Source organism: Pyxicephalus adspersus, chromosome 1, assembly GCF_032062135.1.
Source record: "Pyxicephalus adspersus chromosome 1, UCB_Pads_2.0, whole genome shotgun sequence".
NCBI classification, from domain to species: Eukaryota; Metazoa; Chordata; class Amphibia; order Anura; family Pyxicephalidae; genus Pyxicephalus; species Pyxicephalus adspersus.
The window spans coordinates 169987889-170009754 of NC_092858.1; the positions used below are offsets into that span (position 1 = coordinate 169987889).

The 21866-nt window shown below is 39.1% G+C and overlaps 1 protein-coding gene and 1 long non-coding RNA gene across 2 annotated transcripts in view; both read left to right on the top strand.

Annotated features, from left to right (window-relative positions):
• LOC140337897 (uncharacterized) overlaps positions 1-21109 on the top strand; it is a 26471-nt gene extending 5362 nt beyond the window's left edge. The window contains exons 6-11 of the mRNA XM_072421794.1: positions 9434-9450; positions 13868-14206; positions 14552-14623; positions 15297-15426; positions 18770-18974; positions 20689-21109. Coding sequence (XP_072277895.1) covers positions 9434-9450; positions 13868-14206; positions 14552-14623; positions 15297-15426; positions 18770-18974; positions 20689-20772 — 847 coding nt within the window. The 3' untranslated portion in view covers positions 20773-21109. The remainder of the gene's footprint in view (positions 1-9433; positions 9451-13867; positions 14207-14551; positions 14624-15296; positions 15427-18769; positions 18975-20688) is intronic.
• Positions 3859-5000, top strand: LOC140321610 (uncharacterized). The gene is made up of 3 exons (XR_011918985.1): positions 3859-3955; positions 4353-4539; positions 4819-5000. It is a non-coding gene; the product is annotated as an uncharacterized lncRNA (long non-coding RNA).
• Positions 21110-21866: the final 757 nt, after the last annotated feature.

A 21866-nucleotide genomic window follows, 5' to 3' on the forward strand; every position in this document is an offset into this window, starting at 1 on the left:
AAAAAAAAAATTGAAAAAAGGAGGGATTGTATAAGATGATGAAAGTTGATGATAGAGAAGGGCTGCTAACTAACAATGGTGAGAAGTGAGGAAGCTCACCTATATCACGTCTTGGAACATTTGGTGAACTCCCATTATTTATGCTCACCAATGCACCTACATTGCATACATCCTGGAGATATGTTGGTAAACACTAGAAAAGGAACAACTAGGAGATCCAAGAGAAAGGACAGAACAAAGATAAGAATGTTGGTGAAGAGACAGCACACCGCGTGTCAGTTATACCGGATTATGAATAGGCATATGAGGAATCTGCAGAACCAAATAATGAACTAGAGGGAAAGGGAAACTAGATCACTAGATAGAGAGAAGAGTAGATAGAAAGTTAGAGAGTGCCTTAAGCACAATACCTGAGTCCACTACCAATTCCAGACAATGTGGCATTTTCTCTTTGACCCTGCTTCCCTCCCAATTTGCACATTTGTTGGTGCTGTATATTGTTCAGTTTTGGAGCCTACCAACGTCCTCCTCCCCAACTTGTGTTCTCTGTAAAGCTTAATTGAATTCAAGTCTTATAATTCATTTTAAGGCCCGGATCAATACCAGAATTCCTAGTGCGACCCTAGTGCGACTCTAGTGCAACCCTAGTGCTAGCGCGAGCACATCTGCCGGAGGGAATAGGCTGCATGCACCCTCCTGAGTTGAGGTATTGCCAGGAAACTTGCGCCCAGAGAGCGGCTCCTAACATCATTTACCTAAATGTTATCCCAATCTGTAAACTCCTGAAGAAGCAGTTTATCCGGGAAACGCGTTGAGATAATGAGGTTTTATTAATACTAATGAGAAAATTGTATGAGCTTGTATAAATGGAAGATTAGGAATGTAAACAAATATGTAATGTAACATGCTGAATAATACATGTTATGTGACAAAATAGGAGAACTGTGATGAATTTTATACTGTGTTATTAATGATGGTGCTATATTTGTTTTTTTAAACAATGTTTGTGTAAGTACAATTTTTTTTAACACATTGGATTCTTTATTCTTTGAAGATGCATGCCTCAAAAATCCCAAATGATTAGAAAAGTATACTTGTTTGCACTTCTTACTAAATGTCAAACATTGAGACTAGCCAGTCCTGATCAATGTATAGTTAACATTTTAACACTTTTGCTGGCTGATTAGTTTGTTGTAAGTAAAGTTAGTAAAGCCTTCTAAACCAGCGGTCATAAACCACTAAATTCATAATTTTAAATCCAGCGGACCATTAATATGATTTTTTTTTAAGATAAATACATTTGTAAAATGATGATCTTCCTATTGGTGTCCAAAGAGGACTCTGGAGGTTCTGATTCATTGATTAGCTCACGATTATATATACCGTATTTCCGAAAATAATACTGAATATAACAGGGTCTTATATGAATTTGACCATCTGAAAATCACATTAGGGCCTATTTTCAGGGGATGTCTTATTTTTCTCATGTTCACAAAATCTATAGAAACTGTTATAAACAAGAAGTCATGAATGGACAAAAATGATTAATGAAAAAAAAAAAAACATCGCTTCATAAGCAAACAAGTGCAACATAACAAGAAAATGTGCTGATAATTAACATATGACTCATAGAGAAACATGCAGACACAGAACAGTAACCAATATAAATCTGAGTAAAAGCAAAAAAAAAAAAATCAGTCAATAAATATGCATTGCTGCTAATGAATGAAATTCTGGCAATGACCCTTTGATTAGAGAGTCCACAAACCTCTTATTAAAGTTGTAGTGTCACACCAGAGTAGGTTAATAACCACCCTGCGATTTCTTGACCCTTTACTCCAGTGCGTTTAAAATCTCCTTTCTATCTGCTCTCTTTGTCCTCTCCGTATCCCTCCGCATACCATGTGACCTACTTTCGGGGTAGGGCTTATACTTCCCCCTTGCGTGATTAGCATGCCAGGGTTCATTTTCAGGATATGTCTTATTTTTGAGGAAACAGGGTAGTACTACTATTGTTACTATTATCATTAGTTGCATTATCTTTGGTATTATTAAATAGAAAAAGAAATGCACAATATGTGTTTGCTTCCTTTTCTGACTCATTATGGGCTTATTTCATTCTAAGACCGAACAAAAAATGATAGTTATCAAAGTCAAACTATTTAATGCCAATAAATATAACAGTTAGGCTGTACCTCATATCAGAATTTTTACTTTACAGAAAAGGGTAGACAACCCTTTTTTTTAATGTAAACATTTTGTTTGTGTTTTTTTAATTTAAAAAAGGGTGCAGCTTATTACGCGCTGTTGCCCGGGTATTTAAATATTACAATCTTTTATTATACTGGAAAAGGAATTAAATAAAGTTATAGTGGTAAATCAAAGTACAATATACAAATAAATTCAAATACAAAAAAATTAACCTAAGTTAATTGCATATGTTCCAATGCTGTTTTAAATGTTTTAATAAGAACATTGTACTCATTAAACATCCTTTGTAACTTAAAGACAATCTGAAAAGTTGTTCCTGAGATGTAGGTGCACCCCTGATCAGTTTCTATTAGTTCGTTTTCAATAAAAGATAGACATTTTGGTGGTTGATCTGGCAGAGGAAGTAACGATCCCACTTTATGGTAAATTTGCCCTTGCACCGTGATGCATCTATGTGGATGGAAATCCAGGCTGTGGAACAACAGCGCTGAATGATGTAATTTGGAAACAAGAGTTGTATTTTCTGATGTTATCAGGATAATGCTTTCATACTGAGGTATTTGCTGATATGTAGATCCAAAGTTTTTGTGGTGGTGTTTCAAGTCGGCAGAGTTTGTCCTGTACTCGGGTCTCACACTGTTGTACTGTCTCTGAAGTTCTAAATGTAGTAGCTCTTTCTCTGATATCCTGTAGTTGGGCCTCATGCTGTTGTACTGTCTCTGAAGCTCTAGATGTAGTAGCTCTTTCCCTCATTTCCTGTAGTTGGGCCTCATGCTGTTGTACTGTCTCTGAAGCTCTAGATGTAGTAGCTCTCTTGCGCAGCGTGGCAAGTCTTCTATTCCTGTCCATGGGGTAGTTTCATTTTTTTGCCTTTGATTGCACTCGGCCAATTGCTTTAGGTTTTCTCTAAGACATTATTACAGGCCAAAAATTAGTAAAAGAGTCCAAAAAAAAGGATGTAAGCAAAAGGCACACTGTCACTGAGAAACACATACACACATACATACATGCAAATATACCTCTGACATATACCACAGCACTGTGCAAAGATCAACTGTGCAATCACATGAATCATATATGAGTCATATATATCTGACAATTTTGGTTTAAATGTCTCAATGCGTTTCCTAGTGATGGTGGAACATAGCAAGTTTGGTTAAAATGTCTCCATGCATTTCCTAGTAATCACATACTCACATCTATATATTTAACACATTTGAAATGTCTCTATGCATTTCCTAGTGATCACCAAATATAGCTCTGACATATAGCACAGCGCTACACAAAGATCAGTGGTGCACTCACATGAGTCTGGTTAAAATGTGTCGATGCATTTCCTAGTGATGACATGCATACATACAAATATATTTCTGGCATATAGCACAGCGCTGTACAAAGCTGACTGGTGCACTCACATGAGTCTCTGTCATATGTATGGCAAGTTTGGTTGAAATGTCCCCATGTGTTTTCGAGTGATAGTGGAACATACACACACATACATACACACATATGATTTTATATATTTAGATAAAACATAAAAATTTCTAATCTGGGGACTACCAAAATTTTCTCATGGACCGTGCTTGGCGACTGTTGTTCTATACTACGTTCGTATTGTTGCAGGTGTCCCAAAAATGCATGAGGAAGAGCAGGAACGTTCCTGGATTCAGATTTCAGTGATTTCTGTAGCGATGGTGATGGTGATGGGGATTCTAATTCTGTTCATTTACAAAGCATGTAAAAAGTAAGTTAATGTGTTCTGAGCGTGTCTTATCATATACTGAGTGAACTGAAATATGTTGGCTGTTTGTTAGGGTTTTCCTACAGTACTTTTATATATTAGTCCTTATTATAGCCATTTCATAACATTTGTCCTGAACTGAGGAACATTATTATCAGATCCACCGTTCTTTATCTTTCCTAATGGAACTTCATGCAGCATATTGGTTGAGCTTTTACTCTTTAAACTGGCTGTACTTTAGATACATTTAGTTCTCTACAGCTTTTGTGTAGTCCATTAACTGCTGCCATCTTGATTTAATAGATGGGAATCTTACTCTTTCATTGAGGATATTTGGGGCAAAATAATACCAGTAGGTGTAATAACACTTCTGCTTTTTTCTGCTTTCATAAAAATATAGGACAGAGCCTGCAATGCCAATGACACAGATCAAGGCCGAAACAGGACAACTAACACCACAAAGCATCATTAGGAAATTATTAAGCAATTGCAATAAACTTACAACACCGGTCAGGTCCAAAGATGACTATAAATCGGTAACATCAATATCGAATGACAGTGCAGCTGAAAAAACATCACCAGATAAGGTAATTATATTGCATTTTTGTTTCCAGTCCATAAAAAAGTCATGCACTTTAATATTTAATTGGACTTTAATTAATTAATAATTCGACTTTAGCTTTCATTACGGCGGTTTGTTGACAACAATCAGAGGGACTCAGTAAACATCTACCGATAAAAAGGGCTCTGTCAATGTAATGAAGATGAAAAATAAAATGTATCCTTGTCCTTGTCCTTTGTCCTTATCCTTGTTCTTTGTGTTGTTTAGATGTGTTTAACTGGATTTTTTTTTTTCTGATTCTCAGGAAGTCCCAAACAGTTCAGTAAAGAAAAGAAAAAAGGAACAAAAGTATGGATCACCCACCAGTGCAAAAAGTCTAAAATTCTGAGGGACATTAAGCAAAATTACTGAATCTTTCCAATTGTTTTTACTTTATGTGTTACTTGTTTATGTGAGCTTTCTACCAAATAAATAGTGATCGATTAATTAGCTTCTCCTCAAAACTCCCCACAAAGACCGTGTAAGGGACAACTATAAGCCAGGGCAAAATAATCTGTACCCAACTCACCATGCTTCCTTTCTCTTGGACATGACCTCACTAAGCTATGGATTTGTCACCTCTCCAGAGCTTTTTTCCGTCATGGACAGCAAAGAATCCCCAATTGTTCTCTGAGCCTTATGATTGTTGGGGAGATTTTTGCCAAAATAAATGCCATTCTTTGTGTCAGAATTATATTGTCAAAATAAACAGGCCAAACATATATATATTACTCTGGTTGAAAAGGGGCATGCTAAAGTGATTACCAGGGGTAGACTATGAGTGTGTGCCAGGTGCAGCCATGCCGTAGGTACTTTTAGAGTGCTGCACCATCAGAAGCATATTACGGTGTCACCCTATGTAGTCACAAGGCTCATTTGTTGCCTGTATATTGTCCTGTTTGTGGATTTATTACCAACATTTTGTCCCAAATAGCGTTAGTACTGCCTGTTTGCTGCTGGAATATTGTAAGAGTTGTCTGATTGTTGCCTGTGTAATATATTATATAAAATTACCATTTGAGTCTACGTATTGTCAGAATAGCCCTGGTTTTCAATTTTTGAATCTGGGTGTGACTGGGTGAGACCTCTTCCACTGAAACTTGTGGAATAGATGGCTGGTGATGGACGCATGAGAGGAGAGAGACTGGGATGACTTTGCTGAGGCCCGATGCCTCTATCCACCTATGATGCTGGGGAAACATGGATGTGGGATGACGCCATGTGGACCTGACCAGGTGGAGACCATGGAGTCTCTGCTGCTGCCTTCCAGTCAGTTCTACCTTGTCCACTGCTGTATAGAACTCCCTGAAGTGGTACTTTTACATTTGGGTCATCGTGGAACATGTCCCCATATATTAAACTTTTCCCTCTGCTTACTAATAGTTGGCACATGAAACTTGAGTTATCCACTGGCATAACAGTAAAATGGCCCCAAGCTTGTGATGTGCAAGCCACCCTCCTGCCATTTTCTGTGGTGGTTTAATGAGTCTCAGCTTGGTTTGGGGTATATTCAGCCTCTTGCTACCGGCTTTACCTGTAGAAGCAATGTCTCTTGTTGCCTGGCATACCCTTCTCCATCTCTAGTGCCTACCTATATAGTCAGAGCTGCTGCCCAACTTTGACCACGCAGGTGGAATTAAGGATTTGCCCTCCAAATCCAGGTCTGCGGCTGGTAAGGGAGCAAAAGGTCAGCTTCCATTCTCTTTTCTTCAGGGTGAGTTGGACTATTACCAGGAGGATTCCTGCCAACATTTCCGGTTCTGACGTGGGAATAGGAGGGCATAAAGAAGGCTGCCTATGTCTTTCTCCACATCAGCTCCTGAGCGTCAGAACCCAGGAGAACCTCAGGCCCTCAGATGCTTCAAAAGGCTTCTCCCCTGGTCACTTTATGATGGTTCGCTACAGGAGGAGGGTCCTAAGATTGCTGCAGCTGGTGGTCCTGCTGTCAGATTAATTCGGGTCTGAGAATATTGTGAAGGAGTCTTGCATCACTGATTTCCCAACTGTCTTGGCCTGCTGTGTGCGGATGTGATGTCCTCTAACTGGATAGAGCCAGGTAAGGAAAGAAAGCGGACATTTCTTCACACGTATACAGAAATTGTCAGCGTCATTTCTATGATATCTGTAGCTAAATATTAAACAGTGATCCCAACCAATCAGATCGTTACATGACCATTACTGGGCCAAAATATCTTTGTTATGCTGTACTGCGCCAACATATGTTATGCGCCAACATATTACGCAGTGCTGTACAATAAATAGGGGTTGCAAATGACAGACTAATACAGACAGTGACACAGAAGGTATATTACCGGCTGCTCTCCTTGTCATGATCTGTCAGGCTACAACAACTACAAATGTTCTTCTTATCAGGTCACTCCAACCCGAATATGTGTGGGAAGGAGCACACCAAACATTCACAAGGACTCCCATTCATCCACAGTACAGGAAATGTAAAACACAAATCTCTCTCCTCTAACACTCTGCTCCGCAGGACCTTTCTCATTGATTATTGGCCTGTTGCTGAGGAGGGGCCTTCTGATTGGTTGCAATACTCCAAGTGTATTTTGTTTTCTGGACACAGAACTGCCCCTTTGCAGTGCTAGGTCACGGGTTCGATTCCCAGCCAGGACATTATCAGCATGGAGTTTGAAGGCTCTCCCCATGTCTCCGTGGGTTTCCTCTGGGTACTCTGGTTTCCTCTCACATCCCAAAAACATGCAGTGAGGTTAATTGGCTTTTCCCTAAAAATTGACCTTAAATGACATATGATTATGGTAGGGACATTAGATTGTGAGCTCCTTTGAGGGACAGCGAGTGACATGACTATGGGCTTTGTACAGTGCGGTGTAATATGATGGCTTTATTAAAAAATACTGTGTAATATTAATAATAACACACACAGCCAGACACTCAAAGTCACAGAACAAAAACTAACAAAGAACACACAGATGCCACAAATGCATTCAGAGCACATGGTACAAAGTACACATAGTAAGCACAATCATAGCACAGAGATAGCTAAGACAAATATATGCAGGCAAACTCCAGGTGTAAGAAAAGACAAATTTTTGGTCTTAGAAGAGAATACAGAACACAATCGGTAACTTTTGCACAAAGCGGGAAAAAAAAGGAAGTGTAACTAAAAAAGGAAATGGAGGCGTGGTGGTCAATGGATTGTGGCGGGTAAATAACAATCAGCACACAGCTTCAGTTCCATGCCGTACAGAATGTGTCTGCTGGCTGCTCTATTTCTGTCTTTCCTGGCCATAGCGGGTGAGTACAGCTATACAATATTATGTGTATGTAGATAACTAGTCTGACCTATGCTGTCTGTACATTGCTATGTGTAAATGTTACTATGTACATATTGGTTCTGCATGATATGTATACATTTATGGGGGGGCTCCTAATTATATGGAGCTACTCTATATGATTTAATAAATAGATGATGTGTCCTGGAGCTCAGTGCTTGTTCTAGGACCTGATTCCAAATTTTGGAAAACACTACAAAGTCAGAGATCTCTTGCTACACATAGTCCCAGGAGGAGGAGGAGAGTAGCAGTGCATAGTGAGTAGCAATAGAATTTAAAGCTATTTAGGAGTTCACTTCACTGATCACTGTCCCCTTCCTGCCCAATTCCTGCTACATTATAGTACCTCCCCACCCCACTATACTATGTTGTACATTGCCTTGTCTTGACTGGTATACTCTATGTGCTGTGTAGTACGTTTTATACTACTGACCCCCTCCACTAATGTCTTATATTGTATACAGTGAGGCTGCTTGATCGATGTGGTGATTAAGACTCAATGGGAGCTCAGAGCCTCCCGGGATACCTACGTCACACAGCCCGGAGGCCCTTGGGTGCTCCTTCTGTGCATGCCCAAGATCGAGTATGTGAAGAAGGGGCATTTTCTCTCACTGAGGGGAAAAGATTTTGATCTCACGCATATGCAGTCCTCCTCGCCAGAATGAAGAAGAATTCTAGGACAATTCCAAGACAGTCCTCAAAGGCCATGGATCCAATTAGAATGGATGAGCAGCCACAACAACTTCCCTTTGCAAACAGCACAATCTCCACGGAGGATTGGATGCAGCCTACCTGCTGCAATTCCACTTTCTCTCCCATGGTAGCACCTGTACTGTACATGGTGGCACCTGTACATGGTACCTGTGCTCTTACAGCAGACCTGCAGTCTGCTACAGACAAAACCATTGTGTGTACACAAGGTGGAATGGGAAGAGTACAGGGTCCTAAAATTTACTAAATCATAGCAACCCTAGCAGAGTTGCCTTCACTTTCCAGGACTCTTTCCCCAGTGCAAAATCTATACCCTTAGGAAATATATCACCCATACAGGACCAATCTCTGCAGTCCTTTACACACAGATTAGTAACAGATACATAGCCAAGCCAACTGGCCATTGGACAATGCAACTATGCACACATACACAAATATTTACAGTCTCTATAGGAATTACGGGATTCAGGGGGTAAGCGTTCAGAAAATCCACATAATAATTTATGTTTAACATTCCAAAAGTTTGAACATTGCATAAAAAATACAATGAAATGGTAACAAAGAAGCAAGTATATCAATGTTTGACGTTGTAATAAGTTAAAATAGGAACAAAATGCGGTAACTTTTGTACAAGATTGCAGGGATGTTTCCTGGACAGGGATGTTTCCTGGATTTTTTCCTGATAAAAAAATCATTGGCTTTTAAAAAAAGGATGGATTCTGGGAAGGCGTCTGGAATAGTAGAAAGCAACGCCTAAAAGGAAGGTACCGGGTGAGCCCTCCCATTACACCTGGGTTCACACCTGGATTTCGGCTTCTGCCAGATGCTATCAATGCTCTGGATTTTCTATGTCTGATATGGAATGATAGCAGGTAAGCAAACAAATATTAATGTGTGCTCTGCTGAGAATTTATATTTTCTTAACCCTAGAGGCTGCTTGTTGAGCAATGGAATGGTCATATTTGCTAACCTGGAGTGTTGAGGACCGTGGGAGTCTTTAAGTTTGCAATTTTTGTCAGGCCAGCCTGTATCCTAGCCTTCACCCTTTTTCAGGAATCCACTATTCCCTCAGGTGTAAACTTGGTGGCTCCCAAACTTTGCATTAAAATCCTACATTGGGCACCCAGGCATTCAGAGAACTCACATTTCTCTCCTCTCTGGTGGCCCAATCTTCCCCTGCTGGTGGTCCAATCTTCTTTCTGTGCTCAAACATTAATGTTATTGGATTTCATTACTGTAATTCCTTCTTCTGATGGCTGTACAGTTATATGGATGGTCACGGATTGCTTTTCCAAAATGGCCCATTTTGTACTTTTTGCTTTACCAACAGCAGCAACATTAGTGTCAATCTTTATTTGCGATATTTAACTCACAATTTTGGAAAGCCTTTTACAAATACCTAGAAATCACTGCAAAGTTCATCACCTTTGAGCCTATCCTCACACCAATGGGGAGACAGAAAGAGTCAATCAGTCCTTGGAGCAACATCTTCAAGCCTTGGAATCTGCTCAGCATGATGACTATCTGCTACCGTGGACAGAGTTCACCCATAATAACCATGTCACCACCAGAACCAAAGAGTCTTCATTCTCCATTGTCTACGGAAAACATCCTTGCCTTCTGTCTCCTATACCCTGCTTCACACTCTGTGCCCTTCAGAGGGACTGTAATCGTATTTGGTCTTCAACCCCCGGCACCTTAAACAGTCCCATTACTAAAAGTTTGCTGATTGGGGTTTTACCTCCTTCTCAACCTGGGAAGAAAGTTTGGCTCTCATACCAAGAATATGTGTTGCAAGGTTCCTTCTCTGATGCTTGCTCCATGCTTTATTGGACCAGATGGTATTTCAGCTATAGTTTACCTGGTCTGTTATAAACATCGCCTTCCCCCATATCTCAAATTTGCCATTTCTTTCAAAGTGTCTCTGCTAAAGCCATTGGCCCAGAATTGTTTTTTTCATCCCTCACTGCTGGCTACTCCTTCACCTGACTCTTCTCAGGAGTATGTGTCACCTGAAACCCCAACTAAACAAAAAGAAACCAAAACAAACCTGTTCTCTAAACTTTTAGGAAGCAGGTTAAGGCATTTTTGGGCAATGCCAGATACTACCAATGGTTTATGCCCAATTTTGCCATCCTGGCAGCACCACTGACTGATCAGATAAAGAGTCAAATGTCAGACATAGTAAAATGGAATAAAGATGCAGAATAGTCTTTCCTGGAGTTTAAGTGCGCACTGTCAGCACCTGGTAGTGGTGGCTTTGGACTTCTCCAGGGAATTTGTGGTAATTTGTGGCTTCTCCAATATCACATTTTACCATAAAGTAACATTTTCTAGGGTAGGAACCCACAAGGGCATATGTTATTTCAGTATCCATTTTGTTGTATTTTTGAACCCAGGGAAGGTGGGAGGACACCACTAATCCTGAATCTGGTGACCGTGTGAGGAAGAGGTATCCCACCTTTTCTGGGTTCATGTATTGATTGCAGTGATTGGGTAAGCAGGAGATGACCTCTCACCATCCCTGGGTGCATAGTTTATTGCGAGATGAGAAGTTGACCTACACCCTGGGTTGATAGATCATGGGGGCAAGCAGGAGGTGACCCCCCCCCCACTATTCCTTGGTCTAAAGTAATTGGGCAAGCAGGAGGTGACCTCCCACTATCCCGCATTAAATGACCTGTGGATGAAAGTATAACAGGAGGTCACCTCTTGGATGACCAATCATCTATGGACCCAGGAATGATTGGGGGGTCACCTCCTGTTTGACCAATCTTTTATGAACCAAGAGATAGTGGGAAGTCATATAGTGCTCGTCCAAACACCTATGAACTCAGAAATGGTTGAAAGATCCCCAAATCACATAAAGGACCCATAAAACGATAGGTATACTTGCAAGGTATGCTTGCTCATTCACCAATCGACCCAGGGATGATGTGAGGAAACATATTGCTTGCTCAATCTTCTAATGACCCAGGTATTGTAGGAGGTCACATCTTTCTCCCAAACCACAAACTAAATCAGGGTTGGTGGTTACCTCCCATTTACCAAATCCTCCTTTGAACCCAGGTAATATGGCAGGATATCTCTTCCTCATCCATTCACCAATAGATGCAGGGATATTATTTATATTAACGGTCACACTTACCTGTTCCTCACTAAAACACAGGCATCTCTCTCCTGCGCATGTGGGCAGTTCTGTCACAGGGCATGCCTCTGTTTCCAAGCTTTATCAACTCCATCCATGCCGTTCGTCAATCAGGAAATAGCCTCTTGATCAGCTCTGGCTATTTAGTTAGCTCACAGACTGCTGTGTTCGTGCAACGTGTCTCGAGCACCTAGTTCAGTGAGCTAGTTCCTGTTCACCTGTTGCATAATTCAGTGTCTCCTCTGGTCAGCTCCTGCTTTAACCCCTGGTTGTCTAGTGTGTTGGTTCCCAGTCAACTTCCCTGTGCTGTTCCAGAGTTCCTGTCAGTCTACGGATATCCCTGTGCCTCCTGTTGCTTCCAGTGTCTCCTGTGTTCCCTGTAGCCGCAGTGGCCCTTGTGTCACTAGTGTCTGTCTCCTGGATCCCTGGAAATCGACCCCTGGCATGTGACCTGACCTCTCTTGTTTGCTGCCTGTCTCAACTCTTGCTTTTCTGGACTATCTGCCTGCCTTGTGATTTTGTAGCCTGCCTGCCCACCTTGGTGTGTCCAAGGACCGCAACCTGGCCGTAACCAGCAGCACAACACCCTAACCGTCAGAGGCTCTGGGGAAAACCGGGTTACAGCTTAGACTCTGCACCACCTCCATACAAGCCAAGCCATGGAGACCACCTAGTGGTCTCTCTGTGCATGACAATAACTAGTATATATAATGGACTGATGTATTACACAGACCTTTACAAAGTCCATAAGCTCACAATCCAATGTCTCTATCATAGTCATATATCAATAATTTTTTTTGGGGGGGGAGACAAATATCCTAACTGGATGTTTTTGGAATGCAAACAAGGGGGTACTATCCAAACTACATACAGATAGTGCCCCAGCCAAGTTTAGAACCTAGGACCTAGCATTGCAAAGGCGAAAATGCTAACCTCTGGATAACCCCCCTTCCTGCAAACCCCCCACATTGGCATCATAATCACATCAAACATCTACAAAAGACTGTTCGTGCGGGTCAAGACCTTCTGCTCACCTATTAATTTATGAACAAGGAAATGTTGGAAGATCACCTCCTGCTTGCCCAATCACCTACGCACCTAGATATAATGAGAGGTCACCTCTTCCTTGACCAATTACACTTATACCCAGGCATGACTCAGGGATGGTAGAAGGTAACCACCCCAATCAGCTACAACTTCAGGGGTGGTGGGATGTCACCTCCTCTTCCTTTGGTCACTTCCTTTTTGCTCAATTACCAATGGATCAGCAAATGGTAGGAGATCATCTCTTTCTCCTGCAGATTCTTGCAGACTCAATATTGGTGAGAGGTCACTATTTGGTTGCCCAATCACCTATGGACTTAAAGATAGCTCCTCCTGTTCATCCAATCATCTATTAATTCAAGGATGGTGGGAATTCGCCTCTTCCTCTCCAAATCACCTGTGAATTCAGGGATATTGGGAGTTGACCTCTTCTGCCAATAACCCATGTACCCAGTGATGGTGGAAGGTCACTTTCTGCTCCACCAATCACCTATGGATCCAAGGATGGTGGGAGGTCCCTTCATCATCCCCCAATCACTTGTGGGAGGTCACCTCTTGCACTTTCAATTGATTATGCACTCAGGGATGGTGGGAGATCACTTCCTGCTTGCTCAATCACCCATGGACCCAGGATTGGAGTAAAGTCACTTCATCCTTCTCCCACAAATCTATCAACCTAGGGATGATGGGAGCCATCTCCTCCTTCAGGGATGGTGGGAGGTTACTTACTGCTGGTCCAAAAACCTGTGAACATAGAGATGTTGGTTAGACTCCTTCTCGCACAATTAACTATGAACTCAGGAATGGTGGGAAGTCACTTTCCCCTCATGCAAACACTTATTTACTTACTACTCTTTGCAAAAACTACATCAAGTGAGGGTGGGTATGGATATTTGGTTGCAAAGATTGTACCCAGATGAAATGTTCAAATGATCAAATTATTATAAGTTTATAATTGATTAGATTTAGAAGTCTGAATTTTGCATGAACTGAACTGCAATGTTTTTTTTTTTACCCTTGCTGTTTATTGTTGTCACATTTTAATATTTCTATCCTATATTTTATATCTATATTTTTTGTCATCTCTTTGTTTTAAGCATCAGAATCTCAGGTAAAGTGTAGAAACACAAGCCTTGCTGTACTGGGAGAAGATGTTACTCTGACATGTGAGTTCCAAAGTAATCTGGATGTTCTGCAAGTAACCTGGCAAAAGAAAAGGGAAGAGAAGACTCAGAACATGGCAACCTACAGTGAAATGTACGGAATTAACATTGACAAACTGTTTGAGAACCATGTCCTTGTTATAAAACACAGTTCAGGAAGCTCTTCTATAAAGATTTCTAAACTGGAGAAAGAAGATGAAGGCTGTTACATCTGTCTCTTTAATGCATATCCAAATGGCGCCTTCAAAGGAGAAGTTTGCCTGACGAATCTTTGTAAGTGAGATGAAAAGTAAACCTATCAATGAAAAACTGAAAACTATTTAAGTAACAACCAGAAAAATTGTTATCAATTGTTATTCAGAAGCATATCAGAAGAGAAAAAGGGTAGTAAGAACAAGTCACACACTGTTGGGAGTAGACAAATTATTAAGTTGTATAATGAAAATGTCAAATATTGCATCAAGATGATTTCAAAACAATATTTTATTCTAGTACAGCTATATTATCTGCAGTGTTAGGGATAAGTAAGGAGTGCAGAATGATGCCAAATAACATTTGAAAACAGCATACCTGCAGTGGACAACGGTGTCTTAAAATTATTTTCATTTGTTTTAATAGGTCTACCTCCAGATTCAGATTCCACAAAAACATTGCAATTGAATAAACTCAGCGTAGGTGGTATTAATAAAGGTGAGTGTGATCTCTCCCAAAAAAAAGGTAAAGGCAAACACCGAAGGAGAGCTTTCATGACTTCTGATCTGAATTCAGTTTAGTTTATATAGAAAGTGCTGGAGCTTAATGCTTAGAAACCCATGAATGGTGGCCATACACTAGTCAATGGCCATGATTTATGAAAGCTCTTCAAAGCTGGAGAGAATACACTTTCAGAAGTGAAGCTGGGTGGTCCAGAAAACATGGAATGGATTTTTAAAATACATTTGCTATTTGCTAGCAAATGTTTTGAATCCTGGACCAGATCCATTCCAGGTTTTCTGGACCACCCAGCTTCACTGATGAAAGTGTATTCTCTCCAGCCTTGGGGAGCTTTCATAAATCAGGGACAATGTGTTCTGGGTGCATATCTAGTAAAGGTAAAACTAAAACTCCTTCATGTCAAATATTTATTTGGTTAACACTTTGTACTCATAACCCAAAAAAACCTACACTCAGCTGGTAGCATCCCTAACATCTTCCAGCCGATAGGGTAGATCCCTGACATTACACTACAGAGTCATGTTATCATTATAAATGCCAAGGAGTGATTCCATCAACTGATGATTATTAGGGAGCACTGATGGCCATATGTCAAAAAAAAATCCTGATCGATGATCAATCTTTTCATCCTATGTTTGTATTGTTGCAGAAGAACCAGAAATGCACAAGGATAAGCAACAACATTCCTTGGTTCGGATTTTAATGATTATTACAGGAGGAATTGTGATGCTGATGGTGACTGTGTTGGTGATTCTGTTAAATTACAAAGCACATAGACAGTAAGTTATATATTTGTTCTGGATGTGTCTTACAATATTCTTTTTTACTGCAAATTGCCAAAAAGGTTTGCAGGATTTTCAATGCATTAGATGAAGCAGGTAGAGTTATGTCTCTTAAAGAGTTGAAGGTAGAGAATTCATAAAGTATATCAATCCATGCAATTCAACCAGTTGTTTCATTAAAGATATTTTCTAAGATTATTTCTAGAGTTAAACTCTGGCTGCAAGTTTGTATTCAAATTAGGAGGGACTCAGCAACCAGTTTTATTCAGTTAATATTGATGCTAGTGGGAAGACAACAATAGAAGAATCTAAATGATAACAGGAAGCGGAAATAGCTGTCCTGCAACGACCCTGCTGATGCTTTAATCCTGAAGAAGAGTCTCAGTCACTGGAAGCACTCTTCTAGCAGAGATAAAGAATACAAGAGTTTTCTATGTCAGTGTTTCCCAACCTTTCTTAGTCGCGGCACATATTTTAAAATTAGAAAAATCCCACGGAACACCACCGAAAAGTCAGACACGTAAATTACCTACCTGCTGCCATCTAGTGGAAGAGTTTTTTTTTGGTTCTGCCTATCACTATACATCGCTGGTATAGACAAATGAAGACAATTTTTTTGCAGTAAATAAATCATTTTGGGACCAATTAACTGAAATTGGATAATTTCCCACGGTACACCTGAAGATCTCTCAAGGCACACTAGTGTGCCATGGCACAGTGGTTGAAAATCACTGCTCTATGTTACTGAAATTTAGCATCACTAAAGTGGTCCGATGATGTGGTTAAGTGATCCACCATGGTTAGTCACCAAAAGCGGATCTATTGCCATATTTTTAACATTATATAAATGGCCTATCATTTTAATTTAATGTAAAACTGTGTTTTTAAAGAATGTTTTATTTTTAAATTGCTTTTATTTGGGGGGGAGGACTCCCCCTCTTCTGTCCTTACTGCCGTGACGGTAATGACTGAAGGAGAAACCCGCAGCCTCCTGAGATACATGCATCACACAAGCCAGACTAGGGCTGCTCCTTCTGTGAAAAGGGCTTTCCTAGAATGTAAAAGGAGCGTGATCTCACTCATTTGAATTGGGATCAGCACATTTTTGAAAAAAAAAACAGGAAGACACGCCACTGGATCTTGCGCTTGGGCATTGTGAGAAGAACCTGGAAGAGTGCCGCTCCCAATGTTCCCTCAAGGCCAAAAAGTAGAGAGAAGCTCTACTGGACTGACTGGCTTGGTGAGGGATCGAAGGCATTTCACCAATAAAGGCAAGTGGTATTTTTTTGGTGTAAAAAAGGTATAAATGAATAAAGTACCCACCACTTTTTACAACAGGTCCCTCTCCATATTTCTGTGGAACAGAGCAGGCTAGATAGTTTGTAAACTGTCATATTAAACGATTGCATAGTAGTAGTGTGTGGTGGATACATTAAGCTATATTTGGCTAATTTTTAATTATGCCTAACCCTAAATTATATAAATATTTATAAAAAAAGAACAGAAAAGATGGGGTTAGAATTGTATTTTGTGATACAGATTTCACACAATAATACAGAAAAATATATAAACTTTTACTTGTATGTCACAATAGTTTCTTGTGATACATACAAGATATAGTTTTAGCCTGCTAAGGCACTATACAAAGTTCAACCAACATTAAGCGCATATACGTCACCATAACATGGTTTGTAAGTATGAACCCATTCGTATCAACCGTGGTACCCTACGCATTTCGCCATTGTGGGCTTCCCTCGGCGTAGGGGTAGGTCATTGAGTAACTTTCTATGCAAAAGTTTCAAGTAATCTAAATATAAAAACATGAGTATAGGGGTTCAATATGATACACGTTAATTATAATTAATACAGAGATCACATTTATCATAATTTCATTACACTAAATTCTTTTAAATTATAATAAAAAGAGAATGTGACAGATATAGTATATCAAACTAAGTGAGATAAGTATAAAGGTTACATAAATTAATATATCTTTGAAAGAGTATCCTATATATACATAATACATCATATACATACGATCAATTATTATTGGAGTTTCAAAAAAATATATAGTGGAACTAAATATCACACTTACATAGTTCAAGTATGGCTTAATCCTGTAATGAGGATAATACAAGCCTAAGCATTAAACAAGCTGTTGAAGAGTTGTAGGAATATAGGGTAGTGTAGAAAAGTCCCATGTGTTGGTATAATTTCTACAATTTGAAAAATATATTTAATTTGAGTTATTATATGTATCCAAACAGTATATATGTAGATTAAAATAAAATAGAAATTGCTGTCCTACCTGTAGATGAGGTATACTTTATATATATATATATATATATATATATATATAAATTTCAGGTGGATTGCTAGATGATAGTTCAGTTTAAAAAGGTACCAATTGCAGAATCAGACAGGATCATGTACTGGTACATGGTTTGGGTACTTTTGAATTTTTTTTTTAAATTTAAATAAAATGGTAAAACATTTAAAAGTTTTTTGCTGCTTAGGAATTATTAATTAACTACTTGTGGATGTGGCAGTCACCTTATACTTTTCACTCTCCTAGGCAAGCTACTTCATATACTTCATGTCCCCCTGTTATCCACTACTTCTTTGCATCAGCCATGTGGTCTTTTTATAATAAGCATGGACCAACATCAACACTGAAAAACAGAATAATAAGTAATAATACTAATAATAATAGCAATATTATATATGGACATTTAGAAACATATCCACAGATTATAAATCAGTACTGTAATGGACCTCAGTGATGGATTTCTTAAAAGTCATTTGTTATTTGTTAACAAATGTTTCAGACTTGGACCAGATCTTGGATCAGTTCCATTCCAGGTTTGCTGGATCACCCAGCTTCACTGATGAAAGTGTATTCTCTCCAGCCTTGGAGAGCTTTAATAAATCAGGCCCATAGGGTCCAAAACAACCCCATTTTTAGTGCTCCCAACCAGGTTTGGAATACTGTACAGTAATAAACATGCGTTGGTCTGGTGTAACCTGTAAAACAATGTACAAGGCATAGCTGTGTGCATTATATGATGTACAGAATAATTCAATAATTCATTAGTAGAATGCAGCATGGTGTATAGAATGAAGTGGATTGGGCTGTTTAATAAACAGCGGTCAGGAATACATTATGTACAATACAGCAGTGTAGCATAATAATATATAAAGGTGCAGCACACTGGATGATGTAACATAAAGCAGAGTATGCTTATTGTAGTGATTTAGCCTATTATACAGTATGAAACATAAACCATGGCATATATTTTGGAGCAATCACTTTGTAAATTGCATTTTTATAAAAATATAGGACAGAGCCTGCAACGCCAATAAAACCGGACAAGGCCGAAACTGGACAAATAACACCGAAAATCATCTTTAAGACATTAGTCAGAGTGTGCAATGATTCAGAAACAGTAAGATCTGCAGATGAATCTAAATCAGCAAAGCCATCATCACCATGTCATTGTATCAGTGAAGCTGAAAAATCACCATTATATGACAAAATCTCCAAGGTAATTTTATTGATTATTTGTAACAAAATGGGATATATATAAATATATATATATATATATATATATAAATATATATATATTGTAAATATTCATAAACCATAAAATGTCATTGGTCTGCTTTTAGCTCGGAATTTGGCATGCCTTCTGTGTGTTTTTCAATAAACCTATGTACTGTCACAATTATTTCCATGCAAAGTAACATTAACGTTTTTGACAAGATCTTTGGTAATCAGATTCTTAATGGTGTTAAGATCTGGCCAATTCTGTGTGTTAAAATTATTTCTTATTGCATTTTCATCTTAGAATATGCCTGGGCCATTAGGGAAGATAAAAAATGGGACACTTTGTCATTCAGTATATTCAGGGTCAGCTGACCTTATTTTTTGGGGGACATAAAGTTGCTGAACCTAAACCTTCCCAACTGTAGCAGCCACAGATCCTAATAATTCTGTCCAGAAGGATTGGTAGCTTTTTTTTGGACAGGCAGATTATTATAGAAAATTGCAATTGAAATATTGTTCCATTTTCTCTAGTAAAGCTCTATAGCCTGTAGCCATGTTTTGGATTTAAGGCTGCAAACTTTATTGGTCAATGGACTACAAATCCTTTCTCCCTCCAATGTACCTGTATAGATTCAGCTCTAGCATCACAGCATAAAGATATTCACAGCAGAGGTACCCTATAAGTTTTTATACTCTTTTTAGTTAGACTTTTTTAGTTAGAAATGATCTTTCACAATCTTTTCTAATGACAAAAGACTGAAAGATGAACGAGTTCTATGGAGAGGGAAGGGAGGAGAACGAGTAAGCAGCACCCTGTTGTGCTCTCTCACCTTCACTTCCATTAAGGTCATTTGTCTTCTGTCATTCATGGATCAGCCAAGATGGATGGTGATGACACAGAGAACTAAAGAGCAGAGCTACTATTAATAATACAGTCCCCACTAACTGCCCCCAACTGTCAGCTTCCATTTCAAACTTCCATATAACCCTTTTCCATCCTGTAGTGTTGCTGTTCAGATTTGATTTCATGTCAGTCTTCACCAGAATATCAGTCACTTGGTTTGGTTCCAGAAAAATATAGTGTGGATATTCAATCAAAATTCTGCTGCTTACATAGTAAGCGATAGGATATATTAAGAAAGCCAGGAACTGCTGAATTCCTTTGCAATGGGGGATGGAAAGTGTTTTTTATCAAAAACAGAATGATTGTTGGCTCTTAATAAAAGGCATAACAAGTGAATTACTAAATACAAATATTTGTTTGGGTTACCCTGCTGAAAAGTTGTGCTTTTGCTTAGTCATATATACTTCTACTGATCAGGAGCATCGTTCTACCATATCCTGGATTACTGTTAGGACTTTCTGGGTTCTCCGCTCATTGGAAAGCATTGATACTGCTTTGGAAGAAGATAAATGACGGAGGAAGCCACCGAGCTGACCCAGGGATAAGTGTGTCACCTGTCTAGTTGGCTGGGGTTCCAACATTTTCCTCTGGCAGATGTATTTTATATCTATTTTATGTTAGAAGGTTCTTTTGTTTGTACGTTTTGTTTGCTTTAATAAAAGGTGACAACAATCAGAGGGACTCAGTAAGCATCTACTGCTATGGAGGGGTCAAGCAATGTAATGAATGTGAGATGGAAATGTTTATACAACATTTTTCTTGTGTGGTTTTCATGTATTTCATTGGAGATATTTCTTTTGATTCTCAGGAAGAACCAAACAGTTCATTAAAGAAAAGAAAAAAAGAGCAAAGGATTGCAAAGCCCACCAGCGCAAGAAGTCTACAATTCTGAATAAAATTTGGCAACATTTTTGGATATCCAAACAACTCCTTTGTGAGTTGTTCTGGTAAAAATCGGCAGCTCCTTAGGTTCTGCACTTTAGACATTCCTCCATTGAACACCTTTCCCCTGGACAAACCTGCCTTCAGTGGATTCTAACCCTCGTGTGGGACAAATATGTAGGATGAAAACAGATGCCTTAATTTTGTTGTATACATTTTTATTTACTATTTACCAATATAGGCCTTGCTAACATACATATACCTTGCGGTCAACCTAGAAAAATACATTTAATCCTTTAGCTGGCATCCATGTCTCATTTCTTGTGGAATTTAAAACACAGCCCCACAATGAGGACATTCATGCATGTATGACTTAAATTAGCAATACAGAAAAATTGTATTGTAGCCATTTTGGTTTTTTGTATGTTTTGCATTAAAGTGGTTCTGGTTTTACCAATTGTAAATGTGGCTTGAAGTGGCATGATTTATTTTGAACAGTTGTGAAAACTATACACAAAATCTTTGTGCCTTGAAAGTCCCGCTTTGCTTCCCCCAAACATTTGATAATTTGATATTTGATCAGGGGATGTGGCACTATACTATCTCTTTATTTATATTATAGGTAACTTCTATATATGTGTCTATTGAGTTTTTTGTGACTGCTACAAAAAAATTGCAATGTATAGAAAATGTGGGAATGGTAAAAATATAATCCAACTACATGTCAACATACAAATTGGTAGGGGTGGGCAGATTTGTTGAAATCTGATTTGACAAACACGTGTAGACCTGACCAGGAGGAGGTGACGGTACTTCTGCTGCTGTCGTTGATCACTGTTGTCTTTTTCTTTGTCTACATCTGCCATGCAATTGTGCAGGTGAACCATCATGGAAGATGTTCTTATCTGTGTGCCATTTTCCCTCTGCTTACTATTATTCAGTAAAGTTGGCACATGACCCTTGGGTGATTCTCTGGCATTCTCTGAGCTGGTGATGTGCAAACCACGCTCTTGCCAATTTATTGTTTCATGAATCCTAACTTGGGGTTGGCTATTCTCTGTCTGCTGATGTTCAGGCTTTTGCTGCCTCCTCCTACTTTTTTCT